The sequence below is a fragment of the Polyodon spathula genome, chromosome 16 (genome assembly GCF_017654505.1).
Source record: "Polyodon spathula isolate WHYD16114869_AA chromosome 16, ASM1765450v1, whole genome shotgun sequence".
In the NCBI taxonomy this organism is placed as follows: domain Eukaryota; kingdom Metazoa; phylum Chordata; class Actinopteri; order Acipenseriformes; family Polyodontidae; genus Polyodon; species Polyodon spathula.
In genome coordinates this window covers 37,022,916-37,047,876 of record NC_054549.1, presented here as the reverse complement: position 1 = coordinate 37,047,876, position 24,961 = coordinate 37,022,916, and the positions used below count along the sequence as shown (strand labels likewise).

Sequence of the window (24,961 nt, the reverse complement as noted above, 5' to 3'; positions counted from 1 at the left end):
TTAAGATGGCAGGAAACATTGGTCAGGAACCTGTTAGTTCTGAAATCCCCAATAACAGAGAAAACCATTTCTGAGAGACACAGTAAGGAAAGCTGCAGAAAAGCTACCTTTACTCGAATCCTCGGTGTCCCTTACAGGTCTTCCTCATACAGACCGACGTTCATTTTGCACGGATACAGGGAATGCGTGCACCCTGCATTTCAGTCTGTGAATCTGCAGGCGATTAACCTCTGCAAGAGTATGTGCGTTTCTGCCCTGTTTGCACACTGGTGCATTGCTTATGTGCTTACTGGTTGCGCGTTCGCTTGGAAGTACAGTGCATTCGCAAATGTCAATGCGGTAAACATTGCATGGATTTGCTCAGTGGTCTGGCTTGAAGCATTGGGAATGAGAAACTGCAAGGCGCAGAGGGACCAGGACAGATGAGGACTGCGGCATTCGAATGCAAGATGGACCTCGGGTATGAGTGCTCTTAACTAGGGAGGTCGCTTTGCGCAGAACGATGGCTTTCTAGTTTGAGATGCTTTGTAAAGAACAAGGAGACGATGCACTGCATGCAAATGTTTTGCTTGACAGTGGCGATCACTGAGTATTCTCAGCTGAAGGCAAGCGTGCTTAACAAAACAGAGGGTTAAGGGTGTGAACTGGATAGCTGAAAATCTAGTCACAGTGACGGGGAGCCAGTCAGCGCCAGGCACCGGGAGAATGCCTGTTAGAATTTGTGCTGTCTGTACTTCCGATTGTTGCTAGTTATTTTTTGCACATTTAAGGATATAATTTTTTTTTGTTTGTTTTAAAAACATTATTATAAAGATGGTTACATAAACACATGTACATTAAGGGAGAGAGGCTTGTAGTCTGATAGGGGGAGCAAGAAAAGGATCCCTTAAATCTGTCAGTTTTGGCAAGATTAGCAAGCAGTTTCTCATTTCAATGAATCAGCCAACCTGGGCATTCACAAAACACAAAACAGTTGGTTTTATATATATGTAAAAGAAAACAAAAAACCAACTGCTTTGTGTTCCTAAATTTTTTGTTAAAACAATATAAAAAATGATATTAAAAAAACATTATCAAGCGTCGCTGGTCACAGCCTGGTTTCAAGGCTAGAGACTGAGGTTGAAGACAGCCATGGCAGTGGCACACTTTTGGCATAAAGAGACATTAAAAAAAAAAAAAAAAAAACAACTATAAAAAAAAAAAAAAAAAAAAAAAATTTAACATTTTTTTTTTCTTGTTTTTGCAATCTTCATGGCTCGCTAGGCAACAGGCCTTTTCGCGTCCTGCTGCTGCTGCTGCCTAGCCAATGAGGTAGAGGTTTACTGCAAGGTCACTAGTCTTCTCCTGAGGTCTTTGATTGCTGTCGTGAGGGTCCCTCTGCGGCTTCCTCTGGTGCTGCCTGAAAGAACAATGCGGGGGGGGGGGGGGGGGGGGGGGTGTGTGAATTTAGTGCGATGCTTCCTAAACTGTTTTTAGTTGACGTGATCAGCCCCATCCCCCAACTGAAAAGAAGTCATTCACAAAAAATACAAATTATATGTAAAGCCAAAAATATGGATAAACTTGAAAATTAATAATAAATCAAGTGAGAATGCTGTACTATTAATCTGACAGTATTTTTTAATGCAGTGGCTACTCTATATTAAAAACCAGCTATGGACTGGCCCCTCCCCGGGGGTTACTGGACCCCAGTTTGAGAATCAATGGTTTAGTATTTCCAGAACCAAATTATTTTCTGTATATCAATGACCAATGAGCAAAGCGGAGTTTGGTATAGGCAGGTCATCATTATCTTAAACACGCATTATGATGATAACAGCAGCAAAACCACAAAAAAAGCACTGCTAGTCAAGAGCTCAGTCTTAGCCATTGAGAAAGACTTCTGGTTCAAATGCTGCTCTTTTATTTGCTATAAAGTGTCTCTGGAGTCCTGCAGTAAATCGCACAAGCTGCCTCTTCGTGTCTCGAGCGTGGAAGTTAGTTGGCCATCTTTTGTCTCAGCTGAAAGCCACGTCTATTTTTATAAAAACGTTCCTTGTTTCAGCAGAGTCGCTGCGCAAAACTGAGCGGACAGTGGGATCAGCAAACATTGTGATTGTGTAAGTATGCATGTATTTACTAAGTAACTACCATGTAAATACACAGTAAATAGACACCATGTAAATTGAATCATTGGTATTACATAGTTATTACAACGTAATTACAACTACTTTAGCCCTGGAATCTAAAGTGCAACCAAAAAATGTTATATAACACACTGTGGGCTTTCAGCATTTCATACTGTACCTTTACAGAACATCTCAATAAACATGTTTATACTACTGACTAGTTCTGTGAATGAGGACAGATTTCACAACAGGAACCTCTCTTCTAACCGTACAGTTGTACAGCAAGCACCACAGCCCAAACGCCTGTTTCTCAAAGAAACACCATGCTGTATCTCATTGTCAGTGTACAGTAACAGAGCAGAGGCGGCGTGCAAACTGGCGATCCCACACCACACAAGAGACCATCTCAGCTGGGCTTACCTGCATTCAAGTTTCTAGAGCTTTTAATCTCATCTCATCTCAGCGAAAGGGGAAAGAATCTGGAATGACCGCTCAGCATCACATAACACTGCCCATTACACCAACAAGCAAGCAGACACACTGTACCACGCTTTTCACTTGGAACAGATGGCACATGGGAATTCCCAGAGCTTTTATGGTATTTTCAATAAATAATTAGCAAGCCATACTGAACCACAGCAGAAACAAGTGCACCACCAGTGCTTTCTCAACCATTCCTACCCCATTCCCTATCAGCACAGACCCTTGCAGTACGGGACAGATATCCAGTGCACATACAACCAGGCAGTGATACAGGCGGCTGCTAATGCACGTACAGTCCTGCTAATGCACTCACAGAAACACAATGACATGTTTTACCTGAATGACCAGCACAGGGGACGCAATGCAACATAAGATCAAAACAGGCACTATTCACGGAGAACATGATTATTCTGAGTGGATAACTTGAAATCATTCCCTGTCGCGATCCATAACCAGCTCAGGACTTGACCTTGCCTAGCTTAGCTCCAGGGACCTCGGAGCTGGAAATCTCAGCTTAGGCACACAGGCAGATGTTTATTCCAATTCCAATTCTCCAGCTGTGGAACAGGGCCCTTTTTCTTTTTCTCTTTGTCGACCACCCCCCCCATCCCCTTGCCCTCGGCTATCCCCTATTACCTCATGTGTAAACAATGCGTCTCTCCCTAAGCCCTTCTCAGAGGCCCTCTGATTTATTTCTGCCACTTGGAACCTTATTAATTCCAGTTGTTAGGACCACGGCTCCAGCAGACGCTGCTCCAGCATGGTTGCTGGTGACTGTGAGGAGCCGGGGAGCAGCCACAGTGTGGCCAGCGCCTTGCAGAAGAACCCCCTTCGTCAGGTTAGAAGCATTGGAGAACAGGGCACAGTTTCCCCTGTATGAAAGGTTGAGATCTACCTGATCTACTGCTGTCTCTAGTCTCTCTCCAGCCTTACCTCACTGAGATCTGGCTACCTATCTGGCTTAACTTACAGCCCGGCTTCCTTTTATTCCAAAGAACCACACAGCCAAGCAGTCAGGATTATACCACTGGTTGTACACTAGAGGTAGCCCTTGGGCCTAGAATACCCCCTGTCCTTCAGAGTGGAGTGCATGTGGAGGCCAGCAGCTCCGTGGTTAGGGAGAGACATCGACTCATCCCAGGGCAGTCCCAAAGAAGTCCTGTTCCATCCCTTATACTGAGGTTTACAACAGCAAAAGTAAGGTAGTAAATGAAAGCATGGCAAAGCACAGATAAACGTGGTAAAGCATTGTGAAATCCATACTTAATTCTGGTAAATCACAGTAAATGCACGGTATAAGCATGCAACAACTGCTAAACTGCTGCTCAGATAGACTGTTGGGCTCTTAACCAACTTCAGCAGAAGGTTTAAAAGTAAACTTTCAGTGCAGCGCTGTGCTTTTCACAATGTACCAACACCGATACTGTAGAAATGACATAGTTTTAAATAGAACTATATGTATTCAAAAGATCATAAGGATTAAAAAATAAAAGTATTCATCAATGTTTTCACATTGTCTTTTTAGTTCTTCTGCTGTACATAGCGAAATCATGGTAAAGCACAAGGTACGGTGTAGTTAATGGTGGTTTAACTTTAAGATTTGGTCAGCAAGGATAAACATGCCTTCAGTTACTGCCCTCAATCACACCTGGTGTGTGGCTGGAAGAAAACACCAAGTGGGGCATCCTGCATCCCTGACAGAGTCTCGGGAGTCTCTGCCTGCCTGCTTGCCTGCCTGCCTGCCTGCCTCCCTACCTCCCTGCTCCTCCCTGCCTGCCTGCCTGCCTGCCTGCCTGCCTGCCTCCCTCCCTGCCTGTCTCCCTGCCTGCCTGCCTCCCTACCTCCCTGCCTGTCTCCCTGCCTCTCTGCCTGCCTGCTTGTTTCCCTGCCTCCCTGCCTCCCTGCCTGTATGCCTGTCTCCTTGTTGGTAGTTCAGTAAATCACACAGCTGCAATTGCTGTGGTCCTGCTAAGCAGCTCCTGGCTCCAGACCAAACCCCACCCCCCTGTCCCTTCTACACACATTCTGACAAGAGGGCACAATGTAGGGCAGGCATGTGTGCACAGCACCAGGACAGGATTCCCACACTGACTGCCAGCTCCACAGGGGAGAGTAGACCTGCCAACCGCCTGGACTCAGCTGGGGCTCCTCTAACTTAACCCCTTCCACTCCAGCACTGATCCATTAAGGAGTTTCAGCAGCTCTTACTGACTTACAATACAGACAAAGCTGGCGAACCATGTTCAATACTTCAAGCACAGCACAGAAACCCGGACCGATGTCTCACTGCAATAGGAAAGTACAGAAACTCCTACAGGCCTGATTCAAATCTATTTCAGACTTAGCTGGAAATGAAGTGATTCATAAAAAGTTTTTTTTTGTTTGGTAAAGAGATTATATTATAGAGTGTCTTTTGAGAAGCTCTTCAGAAACAGTCAAGAATGGTTTTGTTTTCAAAAAGATGGACCGTTTAATTTTTGGGAGTTTTTAAAATAAGAAAGACAGACAGACAGAAAGACAAACATATATTCAAAATGTGGAGTCTTATGCACTGGTCCTTGCTGTCTGTCGATAGTAAACATGACTGCCTTGAATTTGAACTAATGTCCTCCAAACTTTTGTCATAGACTCCTTTTTATACAGTGTCAGTGTGCAGTGGTCAGGGAAATGCGAGCGCTGGTTATAATAGCTTCCTAAGCTGTACCTGCCTGTACAGGCGTCTGGCTTGCTCTTAAACATCCACACTTCAATTTGAGAAAACGCTCCTTGTCTGCGTGTGCTGCTGAGCGGCTCCTGGCACTCCAGGATCTCGTACTGTTAAGGACAGCATTTCAGCTCACACACTGGCAGCACAAGTCGTGTTTCTGTTTGCTGCTGCAAAAACCTGAGCTGGCTTCTTAAAAACCACAAGAGCATTCTGCAAGAATCCTTCTTTGCACAAAGAACTGCAAGATGCCTTTCTTTGCACAAGTTTGCTACAGATCCAGTCCTGCTTGAAACGACATGGTCTAGGTCAGTGAGCCATACATAAATATATCTTATATATATATATATATATATATATCATATATATATATTACGTATATATATATAATATATATAGATATATATATAATATATACATATATCTCATTGAGCTCCACAGAGATGAAGAGGAGAAGAATCCCACACAGGACTGGTTATGGGTTTAAATAGACTGCAAGGTAGTCTTTGGTAGAAGCGATTCAGTTAAAATGCAACTAAATGGATGTAGGATAAACCTTCATGGCAATGCAATGGATCCTCATAGGAGGTATGAGTGCATCAGCAGCTACAATGCCAATGCATACTCCTGGTACTGCAATCACCACATCAGTACCAGACCGCGTGCTACTGCATCAGGACCACTGCACTGGAGTGATCACTAAACCCTCTATCGTTATTAGGCTGACAGTGCAACAGTTGTGTCATTAATATCTATTGGGAAGACTTTAAGTTAAATAAATCAAGGGCTGGGCTGCTGACTTTCCATGGCGTTAGTCACAGCAGCCACACATGCAAAGCGGAACCCCACTGAAGGGGAATCTCAGCACAAAGCTACAGTTGGACCCAGCACATTTGGCAGAAGGAGTGCCCGTTAGCAGTTGCGGAACGAGTCAGGGGTGAGGACGGAGCCACAGCGGGGTTTCAGTCTGAATGGCGGAATGCTGGACAGAAGGGGAAGCTTCCTGCCTGGAGGTTAACCACAGGAAATCAGGGAGACATGAGCACGCTAGCTAACCTGACCACAACACCGCCAAACCGTTACCCCCTCCCCGCGGAGCAGAGAGCACAGCACCGCCAATCCGTTACCCCCCTCCCCTCAGAGCAGGGATCAGGCTCAGACACAGCTTTCAGAGGAACTCAGAGGTTTGGGACAGCAGATCCCCCGGACAGATAGGAAGACCGAGGGCTTTCTCAGAAAAACCTGCTTTCTGCTGATTGCTGCATCTGGGCCGGCACTTTGTAATACCCCTCGTGGCACTCTTCCCAGAAATCACCAGATAACAGTCAGATCAAAGCTCCCCCCCAGCCCTTCTCCCACTCAACAGCTTTGTAAAGGACCGAGCAGACCACTTCAGAGCTCTATCACTCTGTAGCTATATGTAGAGAACTGTTACTGATAGCCACATGCAGGGATGTGGGAATCAAATAGGAGACTATATCGACTGTAATGCTAATAGGAAGTGTCTCTGTCGAAATGCACCCTGACTGCCACTAAGAGGGGTAGTATTGGTATGCTGAGTGCAATGTACCCAGACATCTCGAAGGGATGCAACGACACACTGAAACACACAGAGCACAGCCGTACTGCTTCTTAGCTGTCTGGCCAAACCTAATAGCAAAGGGATCAATGATGTATTAGCTAAAGGGAAATGTTTAGGAAGCTATCATTTTAAAGCAATAACACACAAATCCTAAAAGAATTCAACAAATTACTGCTACTGTTGCTGCAATTATAATGCAAACTAATTGAACCCAATTCAACAGGGACTGTCAGCATCAGAAACAAGGCTGCTGGTCTCTGCCACACACACATGCTGGGACACCCTTTTGTTATTTATTTATGTGCTTGTTACCATAACGATGACAAGCCTCCGTACAAGATCTGACGTCACCATCGTTGGTTCTGTGGTTGAGGTGAGCAGCGTCGATAGGATGTGATGTCAGAGGCCCCCAATGCGCAGTGACGCAGGTGCTGTCGGTGAACCCTCACGGTGTTTCCAGGAAACCCCGGCACATCTCAACCACACCAGCCATAAAGGGGCAGAGCGATAAAGAGATAAATAGACAATAAAGTGCAATGAAACACCAGCGATATCCCTGCAGACAGGCAGGAAGCAGAGGAGGCTGATGACAGCTCCACAGCAGGTGTAGCTGGTGGAAGGATGGAAGTAACTGAAGCACATTCCTAAGGTTCTGCAAAAAAGCAATGCTACATTCTCCCAAAATCAGACGTCATATTTGTGATGGTCCTCAAAGATGGCTGAACAGGAAGGGACTGGGACAAAGCCATGTAGTGTATTGTTGGCAGATCTGAATGTGGTCCAAAGTCACCTGCACAGCTTACTGGAGCTAAGGGGTGAAACTGCTGTCTGCTGGGCAGTGGTCCAGACAAGGGAGTCCTTTTCCCACCAAACACCTCCTTCCGTGGACCGTTACTCCAATAACTCTCTGTCATTACGACTTTAAAGGACACTCATAAACCAGCTCCAGCTTCCTGAGTTTTACTGCTTCCCATAATTAAGGGATTCGTGCTAGCAAGGCCAGGGCGGCTCGGAGAGGAGCTTTTCCTCAGGACCAGCCAGCTGTGTACACTTCCTGACACGAAACTCCTTCCTTGGCGGGCAGCGAGGTGCGGAAGGGTACGTGTGTGTTCACCAGCCCAGCACCACCCACCATCTTCCCACTGAGCTATTTAAACCCACTGCCTTCCACACTGCAGCCCTGAACACTGAGCTACTCAAACCAACTGCCTTCCACACTGCAGCCCTGAACACTGAGCTACTCAAACCCACTGCCTTCCACACGGCAGCCCTGAACACTGAGCTACTCAAACTCACTGCCTTCCACACTGCAGCCCTGAACACTGAGCTACTCAAACCCACTGCCTTCCACACTGCAGCCCTGAACACTGAGCTACTCAAACCCACTGCCTTCCACACTGCAGCCCTGAACACTGAGCTACTCAAACTCACTGCCTTTCACACTGTAGCCCTGAACACTGAGCTACTCAAACCCACTGCCTTCCACACTGCACCCCTGAACTACACGCCTTTAAGACATGCCTTTACCCTGGTATACCACAGTAAACTCTTCTATGGAGAAGGTCTGCAATCCCTAGCATGCAGACAAAGCACTTCTCCCTCCTGACCAGGGATTCCCCAACCCTTATTCAAGGAAATTCAGTTTCTAACGAAACCGAAAAAGACAAGGGGGAGGCAAACTGTCTTTTTTTTCTTTCCCACCACCCTGACTCAAAAGGTGAGTGAAAGTGAGAAACTGTAGCAAGTGGCAGTTAGAAGGTTACTAGCTGCCACAGATACTTGCTAGGTCAGAAGCAGAACAAAGTCAGAAGCCAGTCTATTGCTTTTCATCTGAAGTGGCAGTTTCCTTTCTGCAGGGCTTTGGCACCAAACACGCCAGGAAGGGGCATTTCAAAGAACTCTGCTGTTCACTGGAACACAACACTTGTTTCCACACACACGCTTCTGCAAACAAACCGACTCCCTCGCACCTGGCCCAGGACGGTTCAATGGATCCTATTATGACACACTCCGGTAAAGCACTGTCAGTCATGGGCACGGCACAGGTTGGTAAAGCACTGTCAGTCATGAGCGCGGCACAGGTTTCATTATGTTTCTCAAACACAGCACTCATGAGCACCAGCTCAGTGATCATTCTGATGCGCTGTTATAACTTCATGCTTTACCATATCTGTTCCACTACAATCTACCACTCTTTCCCATGCTTTTACCACAGTGTACTGCAGTAAACGTTTACAAAGGGTTAGACTGAGCTCGTAGACTCTCTTTTGTTTTTTGTTGTTGTTGTTGTTGTTGTTGTATCTAGCCAGGTTGTCAAATACACTAATCACCAGTAAAAAAATAACGAGTTCAAATGAACTGAAAATCAGGAACATGCAGGAATGAATGAGTCTGAAAAAAGATAATAAATGTTATTCAGAGACTGAAAGCCTGCCTTGAAATGAATGGTGACCATACCAGACCATTCAGGTATTAGCCTCAGATACCTAGACCTGCAGCTGACCCCTTCACTCAGCCAGTTTCACTGCTCTGCTCAGCTGGGAACAGGTTTTTCCTCTGCTGAGGTGCATCTTTGCCACCCAGAACTGAAAAGACAGACCTGTCGTACCTTTATTTCACCACTAGAGGGTGCGTTTTTTCTGTAAACATGAATACAAAATAACAGCAGAGATAGAAATGGAAAAGTCTGCTGTTTGTTCAGTGCGGTTAGAAGGGGAAATTTGCTATTTTGAGCTCCTTGCAGTTTATTTCTGAGTGATGCAAAGGGAAAGGGGTTAGGTTCAGTAGGTGGAATACAGCTATATTTCCTAATAATGGACCCTGCCAATAAACTGTGTCCTCTTTTATCTCAAAATGTAAGATATGTAAGGCAGGGGTCCAAAAGACACATACAGGGCATATAGTGAACTATAATATAGTAAATTACAGTACTATTTGAACTTAGATTATTCACAAAACACCCCTGTGAGTAACTGAAACTCACTGTTAAAACTACTTTTAGAAGTGTGCATTTATCTGTGAAGCCACAAGGATGTAAGATATTATTATCGCTGACTTAATTTTGGATGTCTACTGCAGAGATACTTGGTAGCACATAAGTAATCATGTAACAGCATGGTAATAACTATCAGTGCTTTCTGCTGTTACACTGTGGGTGTGATAAGTGTGTAATTACATGGAAAGGGCCTGAGTTACATGATGTTACCATGAAATTACATTGTATTCATTTACGTAACCAGGCAGTAAAACCGCTCAGAGAATGTCTAAATCAGAAACATAAAAATCGTCAGTGTTCAGGACTCTTAATTTCAGCTCTAGTGCTGCCTGGCTTTCTGAGCCCGCCCGCTTGCTTGTGTCAGTACAGACACTTACCTGGGGTGCTTCTTCTTGAACAACTTTCTGGGGCTGCAAAGAAAGAAAGCAGGCAGGTGAGTGACCAGAGAGAGCATCCACCCGACCTCCCTCTCCGACAGTCCCCCTGCTGGGACGGTCACCTTGAACCACCAGTCTAAACACAAGTCTCGGCTCTGCAGCGCTGTCATTACCAGTCTATACACTAGTCTCGGCTCTGCAGCGCTGTCATTACCAGTCTAAACACTAGTCTCGGCTCTGCAGCGCTGTCATTACCAGTCTAGACACTAGTCTCGGCTCTGCAGCGCTGTCATTACCAGTCTAGACACTAGTCTCGGCTCTGCACATTACCAGTCTCGGCTCTGCAGCGCTGTCATTACCAGTCTATACACTAGTCTAGGCTCTGCAGCGCTGTCATTACCAGTCTATACACTAGTCTAGGCTCTGCAGCGCTGTCATTACCAGTCTATACACTAGTCTAGGCTCTGCAGCGCTGTCATTACCAGTCTATACACTAGTCTAGGCTCTGCAGCGCTGTCATTACCAGTCTAGACACTAGTCTCGGCTCTGCAGCGCTGTCATTACCAGTCTAAACACTAGTCTCGGCTCTGCAGCGCTGTCATTACCAGTCTAAACACTAGTCTCGGCTCTGCAGCGCTGTCATTACCAGTACACTAGTCTAGGCTCTGCAGCGCTGTCATTACCAGTACACTAGTCTAGGCTCTGCAGCGCTGTCATTACCAGTCTATACACTAGTCTAGGCTCTGCAGCGCTGTCATTACCAGTCTATACACTAGTCTAGGCTCTGCAGCGCTGTCATTACCAGTCTATACACTAGTCTAGGCTCTGCAGCGCTGTCATTACCAGTCTATACACTAGTCTCGGCTCTGCAGCGCTGTCATTACCAGTCTATACACTAGTCTAGGCTCTGCAGCGCTGTCATTACCAGTCTATACACTAGTCTAGGCTCTGCAGCGCTGTCATTACCAGTCTATACACTAGTCTAGGCTCTGCAGCGCTGTCATTACCAGTCTATACACTAGTCTCGGCTCTGCAGCGCTGTCATTACCAGTCTATACACTAGTCTAGGCTCTGCAGCGCTGTCATTACCAGTCTATACACTAGTCTCGGCTCTGCAGCGCTGTCATTACCAGTCTATACACTAGTCTCGGCTCTGCAGCGCTGTCATTACCAGTCTAAACACTAGTCTCGGCTCTGCAGCGCTGTCATTACCAGTCTATACACTAGTCTAGGCTCTGCAGCGCTGTCATTACCAGTCTATACACTAGTCTCGGCTCTGCAGCGCTGTCATTACCAGTCTAGACACTAGTCTCGGCTCTGCAGCGCTGTCATTACCAGTCTATACACTAGTCTCGGCTCTGCAGCGCTGTCATTACCAGTCTACACTAGTCTCGGCTCTGCAGCGCTGTCATTACCAGTACACTAGTCTCGGCTCTGCAGCGCTGTCATTACCAGTCTAAACACTAGTCTCGGCTCTGCAGCGCTGTCATTACCAGTCTATACACTAGTCTAGGCTCTGCAGCGCTGTCATTACCAGTCTATACACTAGTCTAGGCTCTGCAGCGCTGTCATTACCAGTCTAAACACTAGTCTCGGCTCTGCAGCGCTGTCATTACCAGTCTATACACTAGTCTAGGCTCTGCAGCGCTGTCATTACCAGTCTAAACACTAGTCTCGGCTCTGCAGCGCTGTCATTACCAGTCTAAACACTAGTCTCGGCTCTGCAGCGCTGTCATTACCAGTCTAAACACTAGTCTCGGCTCTGCAGCGCTGTCATTACCAGTCTATACACTAGTCTAGGCTCTGCAGCGCTGTCATTACCAGTCTAAACACTAGTCTCAGCTCTCCAGCACTGTCACTATACCCAAGAAAGTGTGCAAAAAAATCACTCTGTTCTCAGCTTTCCTGCTACAAAACAGCTGTACAGCTGTGGAATAGCTGGAGAAGAGAGAGGGGGCGGAAGCGTTTGTGTCTGATTGGCATTTGTCCCTTAAAGAAAGGAATCAGGAAGAGGCTGTCCATTCATAAAACTGAAACAGACTTTGCAAACAACAAAACAGAGCACACTGGTCTCTACTGGGGTGGAGCTGGCACCAGGCCAGGAGAAGGGAGGGGGAGGGCAAGCAAGAGCCAGAGACACACACAGAGAAAAACCAGGAGGGGAATGGGGAAGAGGGGAATGTGAGAAAGGGTGAAAGAGGAGAAATCTGGACAGGTATCTGGACAGCAAAGCGCAGTACTGGTTTTCAGCTAGTCACAGAGTTTTTAACTGGTGATGATGCTTGTTTCTGGAGATGGCTAGACGGGTTAAAAAAATACATTAAAAATGCCTGTTTGTCTGTAGTGACTTTTACTGTTAAATAACCCAGTGTGATGCTGGTTCTACATACCGGTTTGTTGTGTAACCAGAAAGAAACCAGTGCATGAGTGTTCTAATTTCCAACTTAATTACTTCAGCTGATTGCTATTCCCAAGCCAGATTCGGTGTCTATATTATACTTCACATTAGCGCAGAACATTGTTTTTTTTTTCTGAAGATAATTTAAATCCTATTTTATTGGTGTTTCTGGGATTTCCGGCAGGGTGGAGAGAGTGTGAGAATGAGAGAAGGGACAGGGGGAATGAGGGAGAGGAGAGGGAGAATGGAGGAGAATGAGGGAGCGAGAGAGAGGGACAGAGGGGGAGGGTGACTGGAGTTGAATTCCATCTGGCAGACATTTGAGAGCAGTGAGGAACAGAAGCAGGGCTGCTGGCACGGGGCCAGAGGTACTCAGAACCACCACCGGAGCTCCAAAGGAAGGAGACTGGCTGTAAATAAGAACCCTTTCAGTACTCAAGGGTGCAAACGGCCAGGAGTTGGCCCACGGTCCGAAGCAGGGTGGCCAGAGCCGGTGGCGAGGCCACCCTGTCTTGACTCAGTCCTGGGTGGGAACCTACTCCGGGTGGCCGTGTGGCTGTTGCCCTGAGCGAGAGGCAAATAAATACCTTAAAAATGTATAAATAAATACATAAATAAATTTAAGTTATGTCTGTCTGTCTGTCACACTTCGATCATCTTGAGCATGACAACAGCCTTTTATTGTCACCTGTAGATCTTTTGCTTGCATCTGGGTGTAATCTGACAAACTGCTGTTTTTTCAAATACACATTTTACTCATTTTAATTATATGTGCATGCATTATTTTTTATGTTTACAGCCCCTTCCTTGTGCTGTCTGTTTTATCACTGTTTACAGTGTGTGGAGGTTATTTGTTTACATGTGGTTGCTAGAGGATTGGCCCATATTTCTGGATGTTAGCGTGCTCATTCTTTTACAGCAGACAGAATAGAGAAGGGGGGAGGGGGGGTTTAAGCTTAACCAACACAGTGCCTTTATGTGCTGGGGCTGTGCAGGGATTCTCCAGGCTGTCAGTCTGTAGAAATCCCCAGGGTTACCAGAATGTGCTGCAGAAACTCACAAAACAGAAACAGAAAGCGTGTTTTTAAAACAAACTGCCACCTGCTAGTAAGCAAGTGGAAAGCAATACTGCAACTGAATCTTTTTCCATTTTTATGAATTTCTTCACACAGAGTCAAATTTAGAAAAGAGCAACGAAACGGCAAACGCAGGCACACCCACCACCCTTTCAAAAAAGCTGTGTGAAACTATGGGAAATTTCAACAGAGATAAAAGCGTTTGAAAAAATATGTAAGAGAAACCAAGCTGTCAGAAAACTAGTGACAGTCAGTTTCATTTGTAAATTGTCCTTCTCGGGTTGTCATTTTTTTTACAACAAGCAGGGATCTACAGTTTCCTGTCTACCCATTGCCTTTCATCTCTTCTTGATCACAAAAAGATTAGAATCAAGAAGATTGATTCGTTGTTTCTAATCTCTGGTTCCAGTCGCCTTTTGCAACACAAACCACTGGAGTTTCCAATCTCAATCCCACCCCACCCCACCAATCAAAGACACTCCCTCCTGGCTTAAACTATCCAATGCCTGGCTGCTGCTGGGTTCTGTCCACCCCCCAGCCAGTGTGAGCCCTGCCCCTCCCCTGCAGGCTGATTTGTGAATGCCGGCTGCTGGCCGTGGCTCTTTCTCTCTATTGTGTGTGGTATCTGTGGAATGCGGGCCCCAGCAGACCCGTTTCCTCCTCTAATCAAACACATTTCCTCCTCCCCGCTGTTCCACTCCTCCAGGACCAACTGTGGCCATTACCCAGACTCCCTCTCCCTCTCCCTCTCCCTCTCCCTCTCTCTCCACTGCTACATGTTTCTGCCTGCCAAACAAGCAATTTCCAGGGAGTTGACCAGGCAGCCACCCCTGGAGTTGAGCACAGGGAAGCAGGGTAGTTCCAAGTTATTGTAGCCAGAAAGGGTTAAATGCCCTTCTTTGTTTTCAAACATGCTGTCTGGGGGTGTGCCAGGTTCATACAATCTTTGTTTGCAAGCCATGCTTTAAAGTAGTGTTGCACAACCTTTTCCTTTTTTCATGTCATTAACCAATCACCTGCTTCCTCTGGTGACTGACATGCCTTCAGCCAGTAACATGCATTGACCTAGGAAGTGCAGATGTAAACGATTTCCTGATAAGGCATGGAAAATGAGAACTTTCTTTAACCCAGTGTAGTACCAAATGTCACGTTTTTAAAAATGTTAGTCACAATCACTTTAATGAGCTAGAGACTAGAATCGTATTGCGGCTTAGTGGTTATGGCTGAGGACTGGGAGCCAGTGGGGTTTATTGTTTGGAGTTGTGAAATTGGGAGACAGCATCACTTAGCAATTAGAGCATAAGGACTGGGAGATAGCGTGGCTTAGGAGTTAGAGCTGAGTGACAGGGAGACTGTGTGCCTATGTGCTTGGAGCTGAGGCTGAACAATAGTTTTTGAAGAGACAACAGCAAAGTGTAGTTCATTAAGTCTGGGTCCAACAGAGGTTTTTAAATGGGAAATGGTTAGCCAGTGAAGCAAAGCGCTGTGTGTTTAATAGCTTCCTGATGACACTTGCTCTCAAGCCACACCAGACCCCCCCCCCCCCCCCCCCCCCACACACACACACACCCCCACAACAAAGAACGCTAATTAAAAACATATTAGAAAAGGAAGGGAAACCACTTCCCCACTAATACTGGTCTTTGGGGCACCCAACGCATGTACTGGAGAGGCACAGGAATCCCTTCAAGGGCCGACCCATGCTAGCTCTGGGATTTGTGTGTGTGTGTGCGTGTGCATCGTATGCAAGAGGACGAGGAGAACAATGCTTTTTCCAGCTGCACTATTACACTCCTCTCCTGTGAGCCCCCGTTATTGTCTTGGTCCTAAATCATTTCACACACATCTACTGTATTATTCATTTTTGGCATATGCACCAAAACTGCTATTTGTGATGAGCAGCTGTCTGTAATAATGCTTTACCTGCAGCTATACAATGCAGTCCAGAGGGAGCAGGGAGCAACAATCACTTCAATTAGCAAGCCCAAGTTAATTAGCTTGGGCGCTTTGTTCCAGATGTTAGTTAGTTGCTCGGGGGAAAAAAAGGCAAAGAACTAACAAGACAGGCCAAATTAAATAATAAGGTTCTGTGTTAGAGTGTTTCAGATCAGAGAGTTTTAACAAGCAGCTGAGTACACTGGTCTTGTGGCTACAGACAAAAGAGGAGTCGGAAGTATTGCCCTTTGATTTGGAAATGCAATTCTCACAACGACTGAACCAGGATATGCAGATGATGTCACTGTTTAGGAGCAATTAGGCAGTAGCAGTCCTATAAGCTCTGCTGCAGGAGGGCAGGATTCCAGTAAGCTGCCTGGAGCCGGAGTTAGGAAGTTTCTACTCACCCACTTCCTCGGCCGGCCTCTTGGTCTCTTCTCTCCAGTAGGCTCTGCTTTCTGAACAAAAAGAAATCCAGCATTGAACACAAACAGTTTGCCGTGCTCTGCAATGGTTTTTTTTTTTTTTTTTTGCGGTACACCCAAACATTTTTTGGCTTATCTAGTGGATGAAGAGTGCTAATTATGCTATAAAAATAAATACTGATAGGGGGTGCTGTTGAAGCCTTTCTCGCATGGTTAATTGAGTGAATGAGTGGAGGCCTCAAACACACAGCTTTATACCTGCTGGTTTACCATGTGATGTGCCCCTGTACTTCTCTGCGTGCTTTAACATTTAAATACCATGCTTTTACCTTGCTATACTGCAAGAAACTTTTATTTGGCTCCCTCACAAATGCAAAGAAGGATCAGGTCAGAGATGTCAGACTATTGCTTCTAATTAGACATCAAAAGTAAATGTATCTTTAGAGCAAAATAAATGTAACACCCCGCACTGCGTACCTTTGGGGTGGCGCGCGGCCCCTTGTTTTTGCTGCCACGGGGTCTCCCGCGAGGTCTCTTCGGGGTGGGGGGGCCAGCTGGCTCCTGGAAGTAAAAAAAAAAACAGTGTGAGAACTTTAATAAGAGTTCAGGCAGTTCTAGAGGCCCAGTGAGCTGAATTACACTCCACCGAGCTTAATATGTGAGTTTACACAAGAGAACCTCAAGCCTACCCTGGGGGTGCCACCCAATAGCAGCAGAGGTGAGGGAGCAGTTTGGTTTCCATTCCCAACTGCAAAAGCGACAATGCTGCAGAACGGTGTGGCCAGACTGGAACCCAGGTGAAAGCACGGGCATGAAAATATCTTGTGCCTTTAAAAGGTCAAATGAACTTTTGAGAAATAATCCAACCTTTCAGAAAGAAGACTTGAGAGCTAATGCTCACTTAAACGTGAAACACCTTTAACTTGACACACTTAAGGAAGCACTCAGGTGTTGTTTCTGAATGCGGGCGGCAGCTTCTGCTTGGAGAGCTCTGGCATTGCTCATGCCGTGCCCATGGGACACCCTTGAAAAGAAAACGCTGCCCCCACCAAAATGAGACTAACCTGAGGTTGTTTCCTGGGCCTGCCCCTGCCTCTCCTCTCTGGCTCAGCTGGGGGCGCTGCGGTGCCCTGCCGAGCCGGTCCCTCTCTGGCGCCACTGTTGCTCATCGCTCCGTCCCACGGGGTCCAACGTCCTCACGACCTTCAGCAGAGAGAGGGCGGGATGTGCCTTGGCATTGAGCTCTGTCTCTAAAGGACTGGATGGGACTGCCCAGCCTGTACCTTCAGCTACCTCCACTCGTGCGCGCAGCAGCAGAGAAACTCAAAGCACCTGAGCGACAAAGCAGGAGAGGAATCAGAGGAGTGACTCTCACTCCCTGGGGCCTGTAACATCGTTATTATAGTGTATGAAGAAAACAGTCCTTGAAAGTGTTGTGAATGGGGCTCCAAATCAAGCAGACAAAGGCTTCAGCTATGAAGACATTGGTTTACTTGCCTGCCTGCCTGCCTGCCTGCCTGCTTGCCTTTCTTTCTTTCTTTCTTTCTCCTTCTCTTCCTTTTTATTCCTTTCTATTCTTTTTCTTTTTTTTCTCTTCTTCGAATTTCTCTTAAATTCTTGCTTTCTCCTTTTTTCGTCTCGTACCTTTCATACTTCTTCTTCTTTCAAATGAACGTTACTCTTTCGTCTCGGTCTTTAAGCAACTTTCTTAAAACCCTCGTCTTCTTCTTTCCAACAAAGTATCATGAATGCTAATCTTTCTTTCTTTCTTTCTTTCTTTCTTTCTTTCTTTCTCTCGTACCCCAGACTTCATTGTTTGAGCGTTTAAAGTTTAAAGCAACTAAACTAAACAATTACAGACCAACAATATCATGATGCTAACACAAAAAGCAGATGAATAAACAGTATCACAGTGCTACATCCATAACTTCCAGAACACAAATCACTCTGTGTTTCTTGGCATACTGGAATTATTGCATACTGTACTGCACTGCAGGGAGCGAGCGAGATGTGGGTTTAAATAAATAAATAAATAAACAAACTGTCCCCGCCAGTTGGCAGCCTGCACACCAGGGAATACTCGCTGAATCACTTGCCAGCTTGGTGTCACTGGCTCTCGGGAGCTCAGCCACAGCGACACGCCACTATCCCTGCTCCAGCTGCCAATTCCTCTGCAGGAATGAAATTACTGACAATCCCAGCATTTTTACACGGATAAACTCCAGCATGGTGAAATGTTTACTTCTGGTGCTACTCGCATTTAGTTTTGCTGTTTTTATTAATTTTTAATAATTCTTATTAATGATTTAATAAGACAAAAAAAAATTGTTTTATAACTCTACTAAATAAATCAGAGATCCTCCGGGACACACTACGGAACTTGTTGCAAAACAATAGAAAAGATGCTATCAAATAGCATGAGGAGTCCAAAAGCACGAGTGTAGACAGCCTTATCATAAGGGTGGGAATTGAATTACTGTACCACTGTAACAGCGCCCCCAGTACATTACAAGGGATAAAGGAGGTACTGCAGTGGAGTGTGGGCTCAACACTGACTGACAGGACCAATGGGTAAGAGGAGCTACTGTACTTTACAATACTGTGCCATCTTACCCACCCACACACCAGCAAGGCAGCCTGATCCCCACAAGATACCAGTGTATAAGAACAAACAGGTGCCCACAGGCCACATGTGTAACATCAGAGACACCTACCTGTAACGGAGGTGAGGTGTGACATGGAAATCAAGCACACTCAGAAAGAATCACGGGTTACCTAGAGCAGACGCTCCACACTAAAATGACAGGCTGCTCTAAGCATTACTAACAAAGACAGAAGCGCATAGAATCAATTTTTCAAAATCATTATTATTGGCAGCAGGTTTTTTTTTTTTTTTTTTTTTTTTTTTTTTTTTTTGTATATTGAAAAGAAGAAAAAAAGTGGGGGAGAGAATAACTTGCTCCAAACAGCTGCCCTGTTCCCTTCAGTGGCCCAACCCCCCCTACCAACTGACTGCCACACCCCTACACCCCTTTGTTCTTATTCCCTTTTGAACGGTCTCATATATGAGTCCACATGGGCAAAAATTTGAGTTGTATGGAACTGTTGGACATGAGACTTCATGTGTTTGTCCACGTATAATCCTTGTACATATTGTATGTAAGATCATTTACGTGGGTAAATTATCCATTTATATCCTTTAGTTCATAAACATACGGTCTGTACAGTGTGTTGGTATTTGAGTCTGTACTCTATAGTGATCATATTAGAAAATAATGGGCTGCATTTCTAGTGTAATTGCCATTTACTGTAAGCTAGAGATCGATTACTATAGGAGCCATATATCAAAACACAAGCCTACACATGAGAAACTATAGGGGGGCCTCGTGGGTTAAGCCACCAGTAACAGCAGAACAGTATGTATGTGTTTCACAAACTTAGGCTAAGTTCCTCTACTACTACAGCCTACCACTGAACAGGAGCCCCTTCAACACCTTTGACAATTCCACACATGAGAAACTATAGGGGGGCCTCGTGGGTTAACACCAGTAACAGGAGCAGTATGTCAACACCTTTGACAATTCCACCCGTCCAAAACCTCCCACATTACTGCTGAACAGGAGCCCCTTCAACACCTTTGACAATTCCACCCGTCCAAAACCTCCCACATTACTGCTGAACAGGAGCCCCTTCAACACCTTTGACAATTCCACCCGTCCAAAACCTCCCACACTACTGCTGAACAGGAGCCCCTTCAACACCATTGACAATTCCACCCGTCCAAAACCTCCCACACTACTGCTGAACAGGAGCCCCTTCAACACCTTTGACAATTCCACCCGTCCAAAACCTCCCACATTACTGCTGAACAGGAGCCCCTTCAACACCTTTGACAATTCCACCCGTCCAAAACCTCCCACATTACTGCTGAACAGGAGCCCCTTCAACACCATTGACAATTCCACCCGTCCAAAACCTCCCACATTACTGCTGAACAGGAGCCCCTTCAACACCTTTGACAATTCCACCCGTCCAAAACCTCCCACATTACTGCTGAACAGGAGCCCCTTCAACACCTTTGACAATTCCACCCGTCCAAAACCTCCCACATTACTGCTGAACAGGAGCCCCTTCAACACCTTTGACAATTCCACCCGTCCAAAACCTCCCACATTACTGCTGAACAGGAGCCCCTTCAACACCTTTGACAATTCCACCCGTCCAAAACCTCCCACATTACTGCTGAACAGGAGCCCCTTCAACACCTTTGACAATTCCACCCGTCCAAAACCTCCCACATTACTGCTGAACAGGAGCCCCTTCAACACCTTTGACAATTCCACCCGTCCAAAACCTCCCACATTACTGCTGAACAGGAGCCCCTTCAACACCTTTGACAATTCCACCCGTCCAAAACCTCCCACATTACTGCTGAACAGGAGCCCCTTCAACACCTTTGACAATTCCACCCGTCCAAAACCTCCCACATTACTGCTGAACAGGAGCCCCTTCAACACCTTTGACAATTCCATCCGTCCAAAACCTCCCACATTACTGCTGAACAGGAGCCCCTTCAACACCTTTGACAATTCCACCCGTCCAAAACCTCCCACATTACTGCTGAACAGGAGCCCCTTCAACACCTTTGACAATTCCACCCGTCCAAAACCTCCCACATTACTGCTGAACAGGAGCCCCTTCAACACCTTTGACAATTCCACCCGTCCAAAACCTCCCACATTACTGCTGAACAGGAGCCCCTTCAACACCTTTGACAATTCCACCCGTCCAAAACCTCCCACATTACTGCTGAACAGGAGCCCCTTCAACACCATTGACAATTCCACCCGTCCAAAACCTCCCACATTACTGCTGAACAGGAGCCCCTTCAACACCTTTGACAATTCCATCCGTCCAAAACCTCCCACATTACTGCTGAACAGGAGCCCCTTCAACACCTTTGACAATTCCATCCGTCCAAAACCTCCCACATTACTGCTGAACAGGAGGAGACCTTTCAGCATTTAAACCAACACGAGATTGCACCTCCAGTCTAAATTAACGTAACCTTTCAGCATTTAATCCATATCATTTCATAGAACATTTCTGACGAATATCAAATTTCTTTCTGGGAAAATTTCGTTCATTGCCACCCAGCATTCCACCCCCTTCCCCTCCCCACCTCAATGCTTCTCAACTACTCAGTCTGCACGGATTAACAGGGCTAATGAAACATCGTATGGGCTGCTACACCCATGCACTTCCACATACTTATCTGAACTGCACTGAAACAACCAAAGGAAGTCATCTTTCAATCCCCCAAGATTTTTTTTGATATTAACATGTTTTTTCCCCCCTTGATTTCCCCCGGGTCTGGAAAACTTTCATTTTTTGGTTTTCCAGGACGCGTGGGGGGCCCCGCTAAAAGAAAACACTTTTTTTTTTCCTTTGCAATATTCCTAATGCAAGACCGAACGCTCAACAGCGACCCAGCCGCTTGCACCAGAGCAGACAGGCACCTAGCTCTCGCGCCTCTCGCACAGCGCGCACACACACACGCGCACACACGCACACACACACACACACACACACACGCACACACACACGCGCACACACGCACACACACACACGCACACACACGCACACACACACACACGCGCACACACACACACACACACACACACACACACACACGCACACACACACGCACACACACACGCACACACACACACACACACACACACGCACACACACACACACACACACACACGCGCACACACACGCACACACACACACACACACACACACACACACACACACACGCGCACACACACACACACACACACACACACGCACACACACACACACACACACACACACACACACGCACACACACACACACGCGCACACACACACACACACACACACACACACACCGTACCACGGCACACACACTACAACAGCCAGCGCGAACAACCACACGTGCACACGTGGTGTGCGCACACATGCACACGTGTCACACACGACACGCTCACCACACACACAACACTCATCCAACACGCGCACCACACACAACGCACCTCCTGTTCACACACGCACACACACACACACGCGCACACACACACACACACACACACAAACACACACACACACACACACACACCGTCGTGTGTGCTCACTGGACCAACAACTGCAGCACACACACACACACACACGCACACACACACACACACACACACACGCACACACACACACACACACACACACACACACGCACACACACACGCACACACACACAGCGACTGTCTCAAAAACCACACTGAGTCACACACAACAACATAACGAACACGCTCACCACACGCGTGGTGTGCGCGTGTGTGCGTGTGTCACACGTGTATTGTACGTGCACGCGCCAACACTACACGTTCACACACGCACCTACACTGTTCACGTACACACATCTCACATACACTGCAAACACGCGCTACAAACGTGAAGCGATGCGTGTGTTCTATAACGAACGAGTGCTTCTTGAACACGCACACACACACACACACACACACACACACGCACGCACACACACACACACACACACACACACGCACACACACGCACACACACACACACACACACACACACACACACACACACACGACACACACACCGCACACACGCACACGCGCACACACACACACGCGCACACACACACGCACACACACACGCGCGCGCACACACAGTTTTTATTTTTACAGACGTGTCTCACGCACAATCCCCTTCTTAAAAAAAAAAAAAAAAACTCGGGGAACTGACTTAAATAGATACCCGTTGTATGTGTATCACTAGTGCTGCAATGAATACTGCATTGTTCAATTGGATCACGATTTGTCAGAAGGAAAGTGTGCATTCTGCAGGTCTATACGTTCTGAATGGGGCGAAGATAACGTGGGGGGCATTTTCAACAACAGCAGGGGCAGAACAATCTTAGCTACTAAATACTACAGCCCAAAACCAAGAACTACGCGTGGACTCGGAGCGGGGAGCTTTTTCTAGCTGGGTGTTATAGCGGTGTCGGGGTTGTTAAAATGTTGAACTGACGAAATTCAGTTCTGTAATCTGATAAATAGCAGCACAACATCCTACTGCACGCTGCACCACGCACACTATGCGCCTCTGTGCTTCTTCTAAACAGACACCCACAATGTTTATGTTCACAGCGGGTTTCCTCATATGATAGTACAGACCCTGTACAGTCAGTAAAAACACCATAAAAATAATACCGTTAACTGCAATAAGGGCAACACAACAGCACTAGGAGTGGTGCTAGCAATGCAGGACTCTACTTTTTCCATATGGACGGCAGTTACAAATAGAATTGCTCATTGTAGCCAGCATGCTTTTTTTTTTTTAAGGAACGCGAGTGATACAAATCCTATATACATGCACACATTACATAATAGGATACTCTACTTCGCTTGTAACTTTATGCGAAAGTGTGGGTGGGCCCCCCCCCCCCCCCCCCCCCCCCCCCCCCCCCCCCCCCCCCCCCCCCCCCCCCCCCACCCCCCCCCCCCCCCCCCCCCCCCCCCCCCCCCCCATAATAATAATAATAAATAATAATATAATATCACCCCCCCCCCCCCCCCCCCCCCCCCCACCCCCCCCCCCCCCCCCAAAGTAAACAACAACAAGTAAAACATTTTTGTTGTTGTTCATTTTAGTACCGTCCTTTTAATATTAATCAGTTTATAAAAAAAAAAGCATAATAATAATAATAATAATAATAATAATAATAATATATAATTTAGTATAACCTTTATTAGTATTATTATCAAGGTTATACCTAGTTACAGGTCCCTTTTATCGTATTATATAAAGAAATAATAATAATAATAATAATAGAGCTGCTACAGTCCATGTAAAATGGATTTCCTACCTGAAGAAAATAGCAGGTCACAACTAGATACCTTTCAAGCCAGACAGTTTTGTGGAAAGAAAAAAAAAACAGTTGTTCACTATATATCTATAGGTAGACTAACTTGAGTAATTCATAAACTTGCACTATCTGACTAGGGGGAAAGTTACACACCCCCCCCTCCCCCCCCCCACGTCCCGTGCGATAGTAAAGAAAGTCCGAAAGTCTGCAAATGCACAGCACACGAAGTCATGTCTGACATCAACAGGGTGTTATGAAAATTGAGAGAGAATTTAAAAAAAAAAAAAAAAAAAAACCCAATTAGATGGAAGTGGGCGGTTTACCAAAAATAATATAGTGCAATACAATCAATCCCTACAACAAATTGCCACAAACAAACATGCACCAAAACGTACAAAAAAAAACTTACCTTACAAAAACCCCCGTTTTCAATCCTTATTGTTTCTATTCTTCTGCAGAATAAAGGCTTTAAAACGAGTATCCTCAGATGCCAGCTTACCCCCCCCCCACCCCCCACCCCCACCCCCCACCCCCCACCCCCATTTTTTTTTCGCGTCCTTCTAAAAAAAAAATTGTTTAAATTTCGCCAGTGGTTTTACATGTTGCCAAAATTTTCCTTACTTTCAAAGTTCCTCTCTCAGTCCCCCCCCCTGATCTCTCCCTCCCTCTCTCTCTCTCTCTCTCTCTCTCTCACTCCCTCCCTCCCTCCCTCCCTCCCTCCCTCGCTCGCTCTGTCTCGGTGTGTGATCCGAACTAGACTGCAGTCATCCGTGGCCCTGCACTACGAAGACCCCGATTGATAGAGTAAGGGCTCACACGCTCACTGCCAAATACATCACATAGTTTCGCTATTAAAGCATGCAGTATACAGCCAGCGAGCTCTGGGGTAGGGGAAGGAGGGAGGCTGAAGTCAGCCTGCCACACCCCCCTGCTTCCCTCCCCCAG

The 24,961-nt window shown here is 46.3% G+C and overlaps 1 protein-coding gene across 1 annotated transcript; it reads right to left on the bottom strand.

The window, feature by feature from the left end:
• Nucleotides 1-1,242: 1,242 nt before the first annotated feature.
• Nucleotides 1,243-24,511, bottom strand: LOC121328519 (high mobility group protein HMGI-C-like). Its single transcript, XM_041273214.1, has 6 exons — nucleotides 24,426-24,511; nucleotides 17,148-17,415; nucleotides 16,561-16,644; nucleotides 16,066-16,116; nucleotides 10,250-10,282; nucleotides 1,243-1,399 (listed from the first exon to the last, which is right to left on the bottom strand). The coding sequence occupies exons 2-6, from the start codon at nucleotides 17,250-17,252 to the stop codon at nucleotides 1,334-1,336; spliced, it is 339 nt and encodes a 112-aa protein (XP_041129148.1). The 5' UTR covers nucleotides 17,253-17,415; nucleotides 24,426-24,511; the 3' UTR covers nucleotides 1,243-1,333.
• Nucleotides 24,512-24,961: the final 450 nt, after the last annotated feature.

Bases quoted from the DNA above. Each gene is read 5' to 3' on its own strand.
- LOC121328519 (XM_041273214.1), bottom strand. From the start codon at position 17,252: ATGAGCAACAGTGGCGCCAGAGAGGGACCGGCTCGGCAGGGCACCGCA. The intron at 16,645-17,147 runs GTTAGTCTCATT...TTTTACTTCCAG, and splicing joins GGCCCAGGAAACAACCTCAG to GAGCCAGCTGGCCCCCCCAC. The intron at 16,117-16,560 runs GTACGCAGTGCG...CTTTTTGTTCAG, and splicing joins GGCCGCGCGCCACCCCAAAG to AAAGCAGAGCCTACTGGAGA.